At 38.2% G+C, this 15,915-nt stretch overlaps 1 protein-coding gene across 1 annotated transcript in view; it reads right to left on the bottom strand.

Moving 5' to 3' along the window:
* The window catches only part of AMMECR1 (AMMECR nuclear protein 1), a 98,483-nt gene extending 83,415 nt beyond the window's left edge, over positions 1–15,068 (bottom strand). Inside the window, exon 1 of the mRNA XM_086756227.1 lies at positions 14,897–15,068. Within this exon, the coding sequence (XP_086612353.1) occupies positions 14,897–15,068 (172 nt within the window). The remainder of the gene's footprint in view (positions 1–14,896) is intronic.
* Positions 15,069–15,915: the final 847 nt, after the last annotated feature.

The raw sequence follows: 15,915 nt of genomic DNA, 5'->3' as shown, positions 1-15,915 counted from the left end.
TGATTTGGTCATTTGCCACGTACTTTAACTGCTTGGTAGCCAAAGTAATGAAGATTCGTATTCTATTTAATATACTTAAATGAATTCTGAAATTTGTAGATTAATCTTGCTTCCAAAGCAGAGAATACAGATTAGATATATGGTGCATGAAAGGATTATGCTGGGTATATGTATAAAGAAGAGGATTACAGCACATATGGCTACTGACATGTACGCATGTGGGCAAGTGCCTGTGGGCATCTCATTTGAAATATATATTAGAGTGTAATTTTGTAGGGCTTTTTTGTTGATGGATATATGGTTGTATGTACAACAAATACTATTCAGGACAGTTATTTTGCTAGAAGTGACATTATCGAATACTTGCCAAGCTGTCACATTAGCATACCGCTGACAGCCTGGCAGGAGATGGCTCTCCTGTGAATTGTAACCTCTACCCTGTGGTGACACTGAGAGCACAATGGCCCCAAAAGTTGCCTTGGCTGCCAGACAGAGAGGGAAGGAAAAGATGCTGAGAACAAAGTTCAGAGAACAACACAGAGGACTTGTGGAGAAGGAGGAGGAGGAGAAGGAAAATCCTGTCCTTTGAACTAACTGCACCAAGGCCATAAATAGAAAAGGGATCAGGTGTAGATCAAATTAAGACTGTTCTAGGCGCTGTCAGCACTTAGAATGTAGAATTCTTGTCTCCCCAAATCTTACATGTGATCTTGATAGCCTTAATGGCAGTGAAGTGAAGACTGGGATTTTCTGTATGAATTTCCACCCCACGGGTAGCCCTTCTTGGTTATCCAAGGAATAGAGAAGTCATGCCATAAGTGACTTCTGTATTCCTCTTCCTAGTATAGAGGTAAGGAGATGTGTGAAAGACCTTGTGTGCATATAGATTTTAAAGTCACTTTGCTACCATGTTTTCCCAAGTTCCCTTCTTAGCAGCAGCCCAGGCTCTAACACAGCTACGTTGCCACAGCTGCGTTGTCATGCTGGTATCAGGAGGAAAAGAAGCCGTGTTAAATGTGATGTGATGTGTATATTAACCAAACCAGAATTCGGTAACATAATAGTACACTTTTCTAGTCCTCCTTATATATTTATTACTACTAGGGAAAAATCAAAATATCCAAAAAGCCATTTGTGCTCTACAAAGTTTGTGGAATTATTTGAGAAACTGTTAAATTAAGATAAAATTTCTTTCTGCTTTGGAACAAGAATCACCAAATGAACTAAGTTGCATAGCTGCCAGTGAAAGAATATGATTTATACACTGCTGAATTACATTGCTTTTAATTTTAAAAGTCTGTTGGCACTATCAGATTGAACTTCTGACCTGATCTGAGTGGGTAGTTTGGATGTATGTCCAGACAACTAGGGTTGTGCTGATGCTTCAGAAGGAGGTGAAAGATGCCCAAACCTAAATCTAATAGATAAAACCTAATTGTGCATCAGGGAAACTAACTCTTTCCTGAGTCCTGTGGATTGCTGGCTGAAGTGTGTGGTTTGATTACAATTATTGCCTTAATGCAGCGTTTAAATTCTTATGGGTCCCAGGAGGACAATGCAGGAAACCTGTTCTATCTGCGATGTATGAAGTGAGTGGTATGAACCTTTATGTTCATACATTCACAGATTCCAAGACCAAGAAGATAATAATAGCCATTTGTGCTCACTATCCTACATACACCTTTTTTCCCCTTGAAAAATAAATTAAAAGTTTGGAGGTTTGTCGTGGGGTATTTTTGCAAAGCCAATTATGAATGCATTTCTCATGAAACTTTTAAAGTTTCTCTTTTAAAACATTTAACATCTGTTGGAAAGATAGTTACTTGCTTATACAACATTTAACATTACAATATATTTATGATTGTCGATATTTGAGGTAATTGCTATTATAAATAAGTGTACAAGAAGAGAAATGCTATAATAGCTCTCCTGCTGATAATGGAAAATGTGTTCTCTTACTATAACCACTTAGAAGTTAGGACTTCAAAAGACAGGTCTGCTTTAAAAATGTTGGGTAAGTCACTAAAGTCAATGTCACGTTGTCTCTAGTCATCAGTGTCCCAACAATATGCTCCCTCAGCAACGCCACTGCTGGTCATCACCAACATCAGTGTGCAAAAAAATGATAATGAGAAACATTATCAGGTAGTTTTCTGTTCATCACCAATGCATTAGATTGCAAGTAAGTTATTCCAATGTTTGCTTTTAATTTGCTAGGTAAAACAGGGTGGCCTCTTGCATCAACCTTCTGTGCAAAAAGGGAATCCACCCCACAAAGCTTGTAGAAAGCTGTATATTCGTTACTTCTGACAAAATCAGGCAACAATGGTCACTACGATTCCTTTTGGAAAATTAGGAAAGGAAAAGTGGTAGAAAGGAATTAATACTTGGAATAGGCAAGTCCTAACTAAGAGAATCAGAGGAGCAGCCATCTCTGAGAAGGAAGGCCAAAATTCATACAAGATTTACTTTATTTTTTAAAGGAAACAAGTACAGTTGTGAGGAAATCTGAATAATTTATATTAGGATTAAAGTCTTGGCTTCAGAATGTGTTTACAATAAGACAAGTCTTAATCTGAATCACCTAATTTTGTGATAAGTTATCTTGCAGCAAATAGCAAAACATGTTTGTTCTAAATCTTCTGAAACAATAATTATAGTAAGTAAAGGCAATTGGCAGTGATTGAAATACTAATAATACACTGCGTTTCAAACATTTGTTTAAAGTGACCTCAGCCTGTTATTTAACTGCTAAAGAACAAACCTCTCTCAAATTGCGTTTGTCTACCACTGAAATGCTCAAATAGTATACACTACCAAATTAAGGCTAATTGCTAATAATTTTTTCACCAGAAGGTTTGCTATTATCAGCTTTGTTTATGTAAAATGGAGATTAAAAAATAGTTCTCTTTCTTGCAAACTGCCGTGCAAATTTCATCTGCTCTTATTAGATGTCATTATCTCATAGGAATGAGATGAAATTGCTCTCATAACAGGAAAAAGATAAGCAAATATAATATAGGACTCAAAAAAAGATTGGATTTTAGTTGTCAGAACACCATTTATATGTGTTAAATCTCTAGTACATGTTATAATCTTTCTCTTCTACTTCCAAGTAATGTTGCCATAAAAATTCATGCCAAGAAAGGAATAACACTTGTGAGTGTAGTATGTATATACCACATATTTAGCAGAAAACATGTACAGAATTTTTTTTTCTTTTTCAGATTTTAAATTTTGCATTACCCCATGTCACAATGCATTTTGCTGCTCTGATTCAAAATGTCAAGAACTCAGAGATAGGTTCATTAGGAAAACATATATCCACTGCATCTCTACATTTGTATTAAATAATGTAAAATTACATCTTAGCTCTTCTGAAGATGTGCTCTCTGCAATTTCAAATAGGTTAATGTATGTGAGTTGCTTTAAGAACTATTGCTTTTAGCTACTATTTTGATAATTTTCTTTTTTTAATAACATATCTCACTGGTTCTCAATTGTATTTGTTTCAAATGTTTCTGTGATAAATGATGGGAGAGGTCTCTTAAAATAAGTGGTATTCTTACTTAGAAAATTTAAAAGAAGAAAAAGGATAAGAACCTCCTCATCATTATGTTCAAGCTACCTGATGGCCTCTGGATGTAACTCCTTCCTTTTCCAGAGTGTTGTCCTTTCTAGGGAATGCACGATATGCTACTCATAGCCAACAGATAAGATGAGGAAAATCCAATTAGTTCCTTACCTTTTGTAATTTAGGAACTATATTCACTAGATTATTAAAATTCAGCTATATACATCATTACATTTATTAACATTTAAATTTCTTATTTATGAGCTTGGCCATCACTGCTTGTTCACCAGTGGTATAGGAAAATATAGTTTTATGTTAGCTTATTATGAATTTGTTCTTGCTTGGAAGCCCTGGAAATGTGGTACAATGTTTGTCTTTCAAACACTGCAAGAGAATTTTAAAATCTAAGTAATTTATTTATTTTAGTAGGCTGTTTGGAAACATTTGCTGTATTTTTTAGTTTTAGCAGCTTTTTACTGATTTTTCCTTCTTTACCCATGAAAATAAATGCAGAAGTTTAATATTTTAGATCATGTTCTTTCAGGTAACTGAATACATTTTAAAAAGACAATAAAAACACTGCCTTTATTCAAAGAAAAAAATATTGACGAAATAGCCATTCCTTTTCTAGAGGCAATTTCACAGTTGTGCGGTTTTGTGTTTTTTTTCCTTTTGTTATTCTGCAGAGATAATTGGTTAGAGTTTTATCCAAGGATTTTTGAAATCAGTGGACAGGTTGTGGGCTTCGGATTAAGGTCTCAGGGTGGAAGAATATATTCTTTCCTGTGTCAGAGCCAGCCCGAAAAGGAGGGAGAAAGATGCCAGGTGTTGATGGTTTAATTATCCTGGTCGCAGTGTGCGAGTGAAGAGCAGGGTGTGGGATCCTGCCATAACCTTCCCATTTTTCCATCATCATTATGCCAGGCCAAGCGTGGAGTGCGGATGCAGAAGCCAAGCCCAGCAGTCTCCTTCCTCTACAGAAATTCTCCACTGGTGATCTGCAAGCCAAGTCTGGCTTGTACTGCCTGAGCTGTGCAAACTAGGTGGATCTAGGGCTTACCTGAGCAGAGAGCCAGCTGCTGGGTGGCTGGCCTGGGAAACACCTCCCCTGGAGAGCTGCCTGAAGGAAGGGCTGCAGAAGGGCACAGCTCCGCCTGCTGTTAAGTTTCCTTTATTTTCAAACATTGTCAGGGTCTGGTACAAAACAGTGCTGCAGGTCTGTGCCTATGCAGACTTTGCTGCATAACTTCTAGTTGACTGGAGAGATAAAAATAATCCCTGACATAAATCAACTTCATTCTGCCTTAGGATATAATTTAAATACCTTCTCCTGGGTGTTCTTCCCTCTTTATAAAAGCAGCAAGTTCACTTCCTAGCCTTTACACTCTGATTCTAGAAAATGTTTAATGAGGGACTCTGACGCGGTGAGAGTAGAGCTATCCCTGCACAAGGATACAAGCAATATCACCTAGGGACACAGTGCCAGGAAATAGAAAGGTATTTTAGAAAGGCTCTCAAATATTTCCTTTCCCAATTGTAGAGCCAAAATATTGCCTGAATTTTTGAACAGAGCTGGGCAAAAATTTTGATTGATTTAAAAAATCCTAGAATAACATGGGTTTGAAAGGACTGGGACCATTTTTGAGATTAGGTTGAACTAGACAAATAGTTTCAAGTGAAATAATAGGAAAAATATGAGAACATTTTCTCAGTTTTTAAAGGAAATAAATGATTTTTTTTTCATCTTTTGAAACTGAAATACCATTTTCTACTTCAAAATCAGTCTAAATTTAAAAAAGTAAAATAATTGTTAAAAAAATGGCATGAAACATTGTGTTTTTAATTAGATATAATATTTCAGGTTTACTCCAAATTAAAAATACTTTTAATTTTTATTTTTTATTTTGTAAGGAAAAAAATGTACTGTGTGAGATCTATGCGAACTGAGGTTTGTGCTTGCTTCTTTCTGACTTTTTGTTTTGTTTATCAAACTGGAGAAAACTTCACTTGTTCAGCTCTATTTGTGAAATCTTCATGAGACACTGTCCTGATAATTTTCAGGGAACTTGTGAGAAGACATTTGCTTACACCTCTGTTAGTGTGTAAGTGTACAGCTCCTCCCTTGTGCTGTACCAGTGTCAGACCTTGAGCCTTGCTGCATCCTCTGCCTGTGCTCTACTCCTGTTCTTCGGGACGGAAATGTAGCATGGAAGGATTTGTGATTTCAGCAGGCTACACATGAAAAGAAGGATCTCTTAGTTCTGATGTTATTGTGGGATCTAACATATCATTAGCTCAGTATACATTGAGTAAAAGAGACCTTATCGGTCACAGATCTTTCCCTTAGACTTCATGTTACGATTGTTCTCTTTCATGTTCCTTGTTCTCTTGTCAGCCACAAATTCATTTCAAATAAATACAACATTTAGGATTTTCATGTAAAGTTACAGAGCAGGAGATAAGAACTCCAGATGCCCAGTTGGACTCTCTTTTTCTCAGGCTGATCTGGGCAACTCAAAGGCTAAATCTTTAGATCTGGGGTTCTTCTCCCATTATTTGTATTGACCCTATGTGGCTGACTTGGAAGGATCCTTACGGATTTCAGAAGGTGTTTTCCTCTGTCATCATTGTCACTACAGCACTGTGGACCTTTGGAAGCTCAGAAAGCTGATACAGTTTCCAAGAAAGGCTTAGCAGACCTTTCCTAAGAGAAGTAAAGTAGATAATGAAATCCAGTGCTATATTTCTCCATTCAGAACATCACTTGAGCTTGTATGTGACTACAGACTTGTGTGTAGGACTCCTGTCTTTCATATGGTAGTTGTTTGGGTGTTGAGTTTTTTGTTTTGTTTTGTTTTTCTTTAAATGTATTTGAAAGAATCATTAATAGGGTCGGTCTAGGTTGGTCTAGAGGGTGACACTATGGACAGTGAAAAACAATTACTAGGAGCTAGCCTCTGTAATCGAAACACCTAATAAGAGTTTGCAATCTGAAGAGACAAAAATGAGCAAAAAGAGAGAGGGAGGGAGTGCTGTTGGTGCAGTTTTACAGATGGAAGAAGGGGCCAGCCTTGATTCAGTGAAGTATGGAGGCAGAACCTGATTTTTAGCATTTCCAAATGTGTACATTTCAACATATTCTGTTTGATACTGGCAGTGCTTTATGCCTACGCATTTCTAATTTTAACTGTTCTGATTTTTTTTTTTTTTACTATCAAACAGAAGGGCTTTTACAGTTTTTCTTCCAATTGATTTCCTAAATACAGCAGAGCATCTAAATTCTCAGCACAACAGCACATTTTCAGTTTTTGCATAGGTATGTGGGGTTTGTTTACCCAGATTTTACTGCAGCTGTTCAACTGCACACATCCAGCAGAGAGGGAAGCAGGGAGGACAGATTTACATACATTGACTGGACGTGCTGACTTTTCAATACAAAATAACAGGGTTATTGTATTGCATCAAAGTAGAGTCTTAGCCTGGAAGGGATATTACATTGACATTGAACCGAAAACAGGCACAGTGTAATGGATCTTAGAACTGGCTGGACAGTTTCTGGACGCCTGTGTTGTTCAATATTCAGATGAAAATCCCTATGCCCAGCATAAGCTGAGTAATGGAGTCACACCTTTGCTATCAGTCAAGCAGGAAATCAGAGAAATGGTACATTCAAGCTGCTTGTCTTTGTCCAGTGCTCTGGTTGTAGTTGGAATTAAACAGTCGGAGTCTGAAGAGGTTTACTCCTCACACATGCCTTGACACACTCTAGTGGCAGAAGCTTGCAGTGCCATTTAGGCAACGGAGCCCAGTCTATGGCTTTTCTTTTTGATGCGAAGCAGTAGTTACAACAGATGAAAATGTAGGTGATCTTTATTGAAAATAACCTAGCAGTTCAGACACTACTCTTCAAGTCCCGTCCTTTTATAAAACTTGCATTACTTTTTAAATTTTAAAATATAAAATACTGATTCAGGGATTTCACTCGTTCAACATTTGTAGAGAGTTTTGAGCAACACACCCTGACCTGACCGAGTCATTGAGGTAAGGCCACAAGATTCATGCAATATGTCAAAGTCAGTAAATAGCACCTCTCCACAAGTCCTAGGCACTTATCCTTTAATGGTAATGGGTACAGATCTTGGGCAACCTCATCTTTTAACCAACCGTCATTAAATAGTAAATCAATAACCACATTAAAAAAAATGTATTTATAGCTAAGCTCTAAGACCAGTGGTTTTGCTTATCAAACTAATCATAAATGATTCACTGTTTTGTCTTCTGAGAAGACATAATGGATCACTTGGCTGCCTCAGTTCTCTCTTCATTTTTCCTTTCTTGGAGCTACTCTGTGGCAAAATCCCTCAGATAATACAGTAAAGTATCTTAATACATGCTTTATCATCACAGCAGTTATAAAGATAGCCCAACCTTTGGTGAAGTGTTTTCTCCAGGATCAAGAACTTTCTGTTGCAATGCTTGTGGTCTGGCTGTGGGCTACTGCTGATCCTCTAGCCTCGCTGCTGTTATGGTTTGGGTTGCAGTAGGGTGGAGTATCTTTTTGTGTTTTACTGCAATTCACACACTAACATTACTAAAGTATTTCACATAGCACAACTCAAAATTTCCCTTCCTCAGGAAATTTTGCTGTTTTGCTTGCATCACAATGAAAACAAAATCCCATTTCCTGCAAAACAAAAAAGTAGAAACATTTCATTCTGATTTATTGTTTGAATTTGTTATTGTTGCTTACACAGCCCAAGCTGATTACATGTATCTAAGGCTCTGCCTGTTCTTTATTCCTCATTATTCACTAGTTCAGGGACTCCTGTTCTCTCCTCAGCTTAACATAACTGCAGGTTTCCTCTGTGGTAAAACTTGACTACTAGTCAGGATCATAGTGTGGGGGGTTCAGTATACGCAAATTTCCCATTGTCTTTCATTCTCTTTTTGCTAAAGATTTATGCATTTTTCCATCTGACATTCAAAGCCATTGCCATAAAATGTTACATTGTATTCTGCTCAACCATTAAGCAACTTTTGAGCCTTTCTTTCTGGTTATCTGGATATAAAAGAGCCACATAGATATTTTAGACTGGCTCTTGCAGCTCTGCCTCTGAGGCTTTTTCACTTTATTTTTTTAAGAACTTTTCACTTTATATGGGTGAGTTATATGGGTGGCAATAACACAAAATCTAAGTGTCCTGCGTAAATGCAGACACTTACATGAAAATGAGCCTTTCCCCCAACTCCCTGGAGATGCTTGCTTTGGATTTAAGAGTAAGTCATTTTTAGGCTGGTGCAACTCAATCCTAAATATTGAAAAGATGCTGACCCAAAATTAGAACTGAGGTGAACAAGCAAATTTCCCATTGAAGTCAACAGGAATACTGTTTATACTGGGAATGAATTAGACCTTGGGTTTTTAGCATCCTCATTTGAACTGTCATCCTCAAATAGCATTGTCAGACTAGATATAGAATAAATTTGTAGTTACGTCATAATAATCATGTCATTGTTAGTGATTAGATCAGCTTTAGAGTTTTTTTTCCTTGTCCTGTTGCCAAGTTCCGTGAGGACACAAGCTGTGAGATGGACTAGAGGGCTGAATTCTTTTTTCTTGTGGAGGGGTCAAGGCACTTCCAACACCAGCCATCTGTTATGCATTCATACATATCTACATGCCTATCTACATTCCCTATTTGGGTAATATATTATTTTTTCTCACTGTTCTGTAGTGGTATAATTAGAAATGGAGTACCATTCTCTGGAAGTTGTGCTGTCTGGAGATCCATGCTCCTGGTTAGCATAGCTGAGAGGGCCCAACTTTGGGGAACAACTCCCTGCTCACTTAGTTAACGCAACGCTGTTCAACGTATGTTTCACGTATCCCAGGACTATAAATATTCCTTTACGTTACTGTCTGTTCATTTCTGATCTAAACTCTAATCCAAGCAAAGAGGAAATCAAGCCATAAGAAAAAATAAGAAAACGAGGGATGAGTGAGCGTCCAAGAATACCACCTCGAAAGAGTCAATCGCTCGTATCTAATGAGGCATTAATATCCTAATGAGCCTAATATCTGGACTTTGTAAAGCTGCAGCATGGAGATTATCTTCTGGCATTCACTGATGCAATAATCAGTGCTGAACTATCCAACTTTTGATAATTGATGTGCTTGCTTTGTCCATCTTTGCATTTTAAACTAATGTCAGACGACTCTAATTTATTTTTGCATCTACTTTAGGCTCCCATTATAAATAAAGGAACATTTGAGGATTGCAAGTCAATGTCTTAAGAGTCCCCTCAGGGGCTTCCTTGACAGGAGCGGGTCTTTCTCTCTTTAAGACAGAAAGGGTCAGATTTGGAGCAGAGAAGTTATAATCTAGAGAAGGCTAGTCAATGAACAATGGGAAAAAATTTAACTAAGCATATAACTAATTTGATTAGCTTTGGGCAAATTGTCTCAGCTACACTGAGGATTTATGTCCTCTGGTGCAGTCAAATGAATATAACTGTCCTGCGCTTAGAGCCAGTTCAGATTCCAAAATAATATAGCTCTTTTCCCTGCCAGTTTATTAATGGAGAGTGGTTGACAGATTCTTCCGCCTGGTATGCCCAGACCATTCTGTGCAGTGCAGATTTTACTAACCACGTTATCTGTTATTTCTTTGCAAGGTGAGAAAATAAGCTTCCTTCTTTCTTCCCTTTCCCCTGAACAGGGAAGAGCTTTTTTAAAAACACCACCAAATAAAGATATTTTGGGCTGTGAGGCTACAAGCTTTGTTATGTGGCTACGGTTCCATTTGTTTACTTCAAGGTACTAATCCTAAGAGGTTTAATTTGCAAGTTTTAAATAGTTTTTCCTTCTGTTCAAACAGTTTGGTTGCCTTCATGAAAAAGGCAAGTTTATGTTAAAATTCAGGAAATGTATTATAAAAGTGCACAGGAATTATAAGGAAAGCCAGTGTATTGCACTCTAAAAATTCTGTTAAGTCACTCGTTTATTTGCCCCATGACTCTGTGAAGTCACTAGACAGACAAATGCATTATGCAAATAGAGAACTGGAGACAGAGGTTATATGATGCCCAGGGCCATTCAGTGAGTCAAAGCTGAACCAGGGTGAAGTTCCCATTTTAGTGTGCCTATTAATAACACCAGCACAGACAAACTACAGGAAAGAACTAAATTTGGGGGCTGTGTGATGTCAGCATGCTCTGCAAGGCTGCAATAGCATTTGTTTCTGTCTAACTCTAAAGTGGTTAAATTATTAGACATAAATATGACTAGATCAGTATCTTATCTGAAGGCGTTCTCATACTTAGGAGTAATAATCTCTTTCCTCTTCCCCAGCTGAGGCCTTTTGTTTTACCTTTACAAACAGAAAAATTATTCATTTCAACCCTTTTATTCCTTCAGATCTTGAGGACTGACAGCTGAATACCGTGTCTGGCATCAAGAAAGACATCGTCACAGCATAAATGAGAGACAGTGATAATGAAAGCTCAATTTTGCCTGCATTTGTTATCCTTGTTAAAAGTAGTGCTTACATTTAGTAGACCATTGCTGCATTGATATATTACATTCATTGAGTTTATATACTTTATCTAGCTTTAGATAAACGTGGTGACTTTAGTTACAAACAGAAGGTGGCAGAGGAAACGATATTGCGTAATGAGAAGTCAGAGTTAGGATCTGCTGTATGTCATTACAATCTGTCAGTGACTTGTCTTAGTGACTTGGACTCAGACTTCCAAGAATGGACACCATTTTAGATGCCTTTCTAGTGGTTCTCCTTCTTACAATTGCAGGCCTGATCCCATGGGATGGGAGAGAAACAGGCCGCAGAGCATCTTCATGTTTCTGCTGCCACCTGGGAGAAGGCTGGGGCACTGCTGGTGCTGCAGGTCAGCAGCTACAAAGCTGAGCTACTGGGACTAGCCAAGCTGGTGCCTCCCTCTTCACCCAGAAGTCTGCAGCTTGCCTCTCTAGGCTGCTCCCTTATTTGCTTATTCCTGCCTCTGATGAGCCTTAAATCACTCTATTTCCTCTCATTTCTATTACTGTGTGATATTCCTCCTCTAAACTGATGCTGTCTCCCAACACATTGCTGGCAAAAGTTGTTAGTTTTTTATTGCAGAGCCCCACTCTGTAAGATTATTAAAACTCAGAGCCAGTCCTTGAAGACTTCTTGTACTATTCACTTTTTGTTGACGATTCCTCTTTCAACCCAGTCCCTAAAGTGGATTTAACAGAATGAGTCTAGTGCAAAGTGACAGCCAGGAAAAATAAAACTGTTCCTTCAATTTTAATGAAGGGCTCAGCCATCTGATCAGGTTGTTGCAGTGTAGTAAGTTACTGCATGTCAATGGAGCCACTGAGACTACAGGAGCTTTTAGTCTAGCCATTTACAGAATAGTGCAGGACCAATTAAATGTTTTGGGTTTTTTTTAACTGTATTTTAAGCTAAAATTAAACAGAGTAAACATTAAAAAAAAACCAAGGCAGGTGAAGAGAATATAACTGGCCAATTACCATGGCTGCTCTCCTACACAATAACTTATTTATTGTAACTTCAGTGTGTGTCTGAGGATGTAATTAAAACTGGAGGGACTCACTTCTGTGAGTGTTCAGGTGAAGGAATAACTGTGGGTCTGACTCATGTTGTGACTCTAGAACAAGTTCTGCTGTAAGTCAGCATGGGTTCCGCTGCAGCCGTTGCCCTTATTGATATCCATTAGCCCTTTATAAGCACTTGTCTCTAGGCAAGGACCATCAAGTAAGAGTTATGAAGTACCTGGCATCATAGCTGCTGCTGAATTATAAATTAGTACATTTACAGAGTCAGTTAATCTTTAGTACCTTGTGTGCCTGATTTAATGCATATGCACCAAAAAAAAAAAAAAAAAAGAAGTATATTAACATAGCATGAGTGAATCCTCAGCTGGGAACGTCTGGAGAGTTGCTAATCCCTATGGTCTGTGTTCCTTTTCTAAGATAGGGTTTTCAACTTCCAGAGAGCTCCAGTATGCAACAGTTTGTTTTAAAAATGTACCCTAACGGATATATTTTTACATACATACATATGTATCCTAATGGGTACATAATGTATGCCTAAAGCAGCGTCTACCGTTTTATTATTCAGCTTTTTTTCCTTTCTGCACATATTGTGAAATAACATGCATTGTCTTTCTAATAATAACTTTTATCAATGGCACCATTTAGTAGGTATTTTCTAAAATGAGCCCAAACAAGCACCACGTGAGTGGTCATCTGTACAGGTGCATCACTGTATTAAGCTTTATCTCACTGAATTCCCAAGACGCTCAATTCTGCACAGACCTGTCCTGTCGGTAGAACTTCCATCAGTTGACTTCTGTTTGTGCTGAGAGCAACTTTTTTTTTGAGAGAGAGAAATGCGGGATCTAAATTTACATGCATGCCTTGTAACTTGTCTAATGACATATCAGTTCCTTTGGTAACAGTAACAATCAAATGCTTTGCTGACATTTAGGAAAACACATTCAGCTATAATAATTTTTTTCTGTGGTCTCTGGGAAATGTGTCGAGTCTCAAGATTTCCAGCAAGCTGAGTGCTAACATTTGGGACTGAGTGTAAAATGGAACCAAGGACTGAAGGATTAATTCATGTTTCTCATTAAGCTAATTTAGTATTAGTGACTTCAGTGAAACTGAGGCAGAGATTCACCAGTGGGAGGAATTCACCAGCCAGGCTCACAGGTCAGTCTTACGTTCAGAAGACATAGACAGTATTATAGAAATGATCTTAAAATTGATGAGAGGTGTTCAGGAGCAAAAGTGCCACTTTCAGAGCCTGATCCTAAATCTACTGATACCAGTTTAAGTTTTCACTTTTTCTTTCTAGTGTTCTGAGTTGTAAGTCATTATATCCTGGATGGCTTTTTTTTTTTTTTAAAAAAAAATTCTTTGCCGATCAACATCAGAACTTTTCCCATACTGAAAATTAGCCTCAAAGACCTTCAGTCCACTCATGCACATACAACATTTCCCCCATCCCTCCAATTGTTTTTATAAATCGCTCAAGAAACATTTGCAAGCTAGAAAATGAAAAAAAATTCTCCCATATTGAAAAGGTGAAAGATGAAATTTGAATAAGTTCTTAAAATACTGTTTCAAAGGCTGTACTAACTTTTGTTTTGGCTGCAGACTGTAATGTCTAAGCATTTTGATAGGAAATATTATGGGGTGACAATTGTACAATACCCTCTTGTCTGATCTGGCAGCAGACACAGGTAGCTTTTGATTGCCTGTTCTATCTGAAGGCCTCCCTACCTCTAGTGCAAAGTCAGGCTTTCTAAAACCTCTCTTAATAGGACAACAAACACCGAGTTGCAGTCAAATATTTGGATGATGTACATTAAGCCCTCAGGGGAATCCTCTCTTTGCAGTCATCATATTACTGAACATGAAAGGACAAAGCATAAAGCAATTCCAGTTTTTCTAAAAAGCCTGAAGTACAGGAAAGGACCAAAAGAATCCCTTTTCCAGTTTCCGTCACCAGAGATTCCCAGAATTTGCTTCATACCTTTATTAGACATGTACTGTGTTCATCTTCCTGCAGTAGTAGTAAAATGTCCCTGAGGATGTTAAACTATTTTTACAAGTATTTCAATAAAACAGTGTGTCCTATAAAATTGGAATCCCACCATTGTTACAGAGCTTACGTGATGCCTTTCTGTGAGCATATGCTGAAAGAACAGCATGCTAAAACCTATTCATTTTTCCTACAGCTCGGTCTGCTGCATTGGTTTTATGCTGTCTGTGTCTTTGTAGTGTTAGCACACTGCTAACACCTTAAAGGTACACCAGACGAGAAAGCTGTGTCTATAACTGTAAAACAGCAGTAGCAGGTCTTTTTTATAATGTTTCCATCTACGGTGCATAAAACCATTCTCTGATTTGAATAATTTGCTGAGCTAAATAATAAGACTAGCAATATACGTAAAACAGGGAAGATCAGGCAATAGAAATATCCACAGTTTCAAGCAGGATTACAAATTACAGACCTCCGAAAGATGCTAAAATGTAAGGAAAAAGCCCAGCCCCTGGAACTGATCAAAATCAGTGTCAGTCATTGATTTCTACAATACACAAAGAGACGGTGAGTATAAATGTGTTACTTACAAGTGCTGAGGATTTTAGGGAATGAAAATGGAGACCAGGAGCTGGAGACTGCCTGCCATGCCAGCAGTGTTGATTTGGAAGCGATGGACACAAATAAACCTTCAGCAAAGCTTAAAAAGCTGCAATGCAAGGCTAGCCAAAAGTGTCCATGTCCTTACCGTGCTGTGGCTGGCAGGCAATCCGTGTCCGGGAGCCTTCAGTCCCTCTAATCAGGCTCCGGGGATTTTGTTTGCAAGAGAGATTGTCCTTTAAGTGATCAGTGCAGGAAAACAGAGAAATAAAGAGAAATGAGCAAATTGTACAAGGCAAATAGCTGCAGGTCTTTAGCATGCTCCCTGCGTTTTCCTGAGCTGCATCTGCAGCAGAGAAAATATCCCAAAAATAGCTCAGGCTGCCAATGACTTGCTGAAACCTGAGAAAGAATTGCTGAATTTAAAGATCTGGGTTGCTGTGGGTGTATGATTAAAGTGAGAAATTGCTGGCAGGAAGAACCTAGGATGAAACCACATGCTTAAGGAGTAACAACTTGTGAGTTCACTGATGTCAGAACATGAGCTGACCTCTGATTTCCCCCTCCTCCACCCAATGCCAGTTAACCCTTAAGAGTTCAGCATGGAAGAAAGTTCCTCAATAGTGGAAGAAAGAAGAAATATGACCAAAATAAGTTATTTTCTTATAACTGTAATATCTGTGATGTAGTGACAATATTTTCTAGCAGTGCCCTGTTTCCTAAAATTCAAAGCAGTCAGGCAAGCTGATTTTTTGCAGAGGTCCTGGAAACTGCACGATTCAAACTTCTGGAAAGCTCAGTCTTGTGTAGGGTATGTGCTAAATTCCACCTTTAAGTTGTTTGTGGTCCCACAGAGTGAAAGGGATTTCAGGAAAAATTTTGAGGAAGGAAGGAAGGATAACATAACACTTTAGGACATCTTCTGCAAACACTGACTTACAGACAAAATACCAAGAATTGCCAGAGTATTTGGCAGAGCCCTGGAGGAGGCACTGCCAATCTCTATACCGTGCTCGGAACAAATTACAGTAGCTTAAGGACTACTCTAGGTTATTCTGGTCTATAAGTGTCCCCTATGGATTCCTTGTGCTTACACAGATCACTGGAGCATAGCATACTTTAGCTCTAGCCCTCAGCTTGCTCCCTGGCACTTTTTTTGTATTACTT

Source organism: Chlamydotis macqueenii, chromosome 11, assembly GCF_036417535.1.
Source record: "Chlamydotis macqueenii isolate bChlMac1 chromosome 11, bChlMac1.mat, whole genome shotgun sequence".
Taxonomy (NCBI): Eukaryota; Metazoa; Chordata; class Aves; order Otidiformes; family Otididae; genus Chlamydotis; species Chlamydotis macqueenii.
This window is presented reverse-complemented; position numbering and strand designations above follow the sequence as displayed.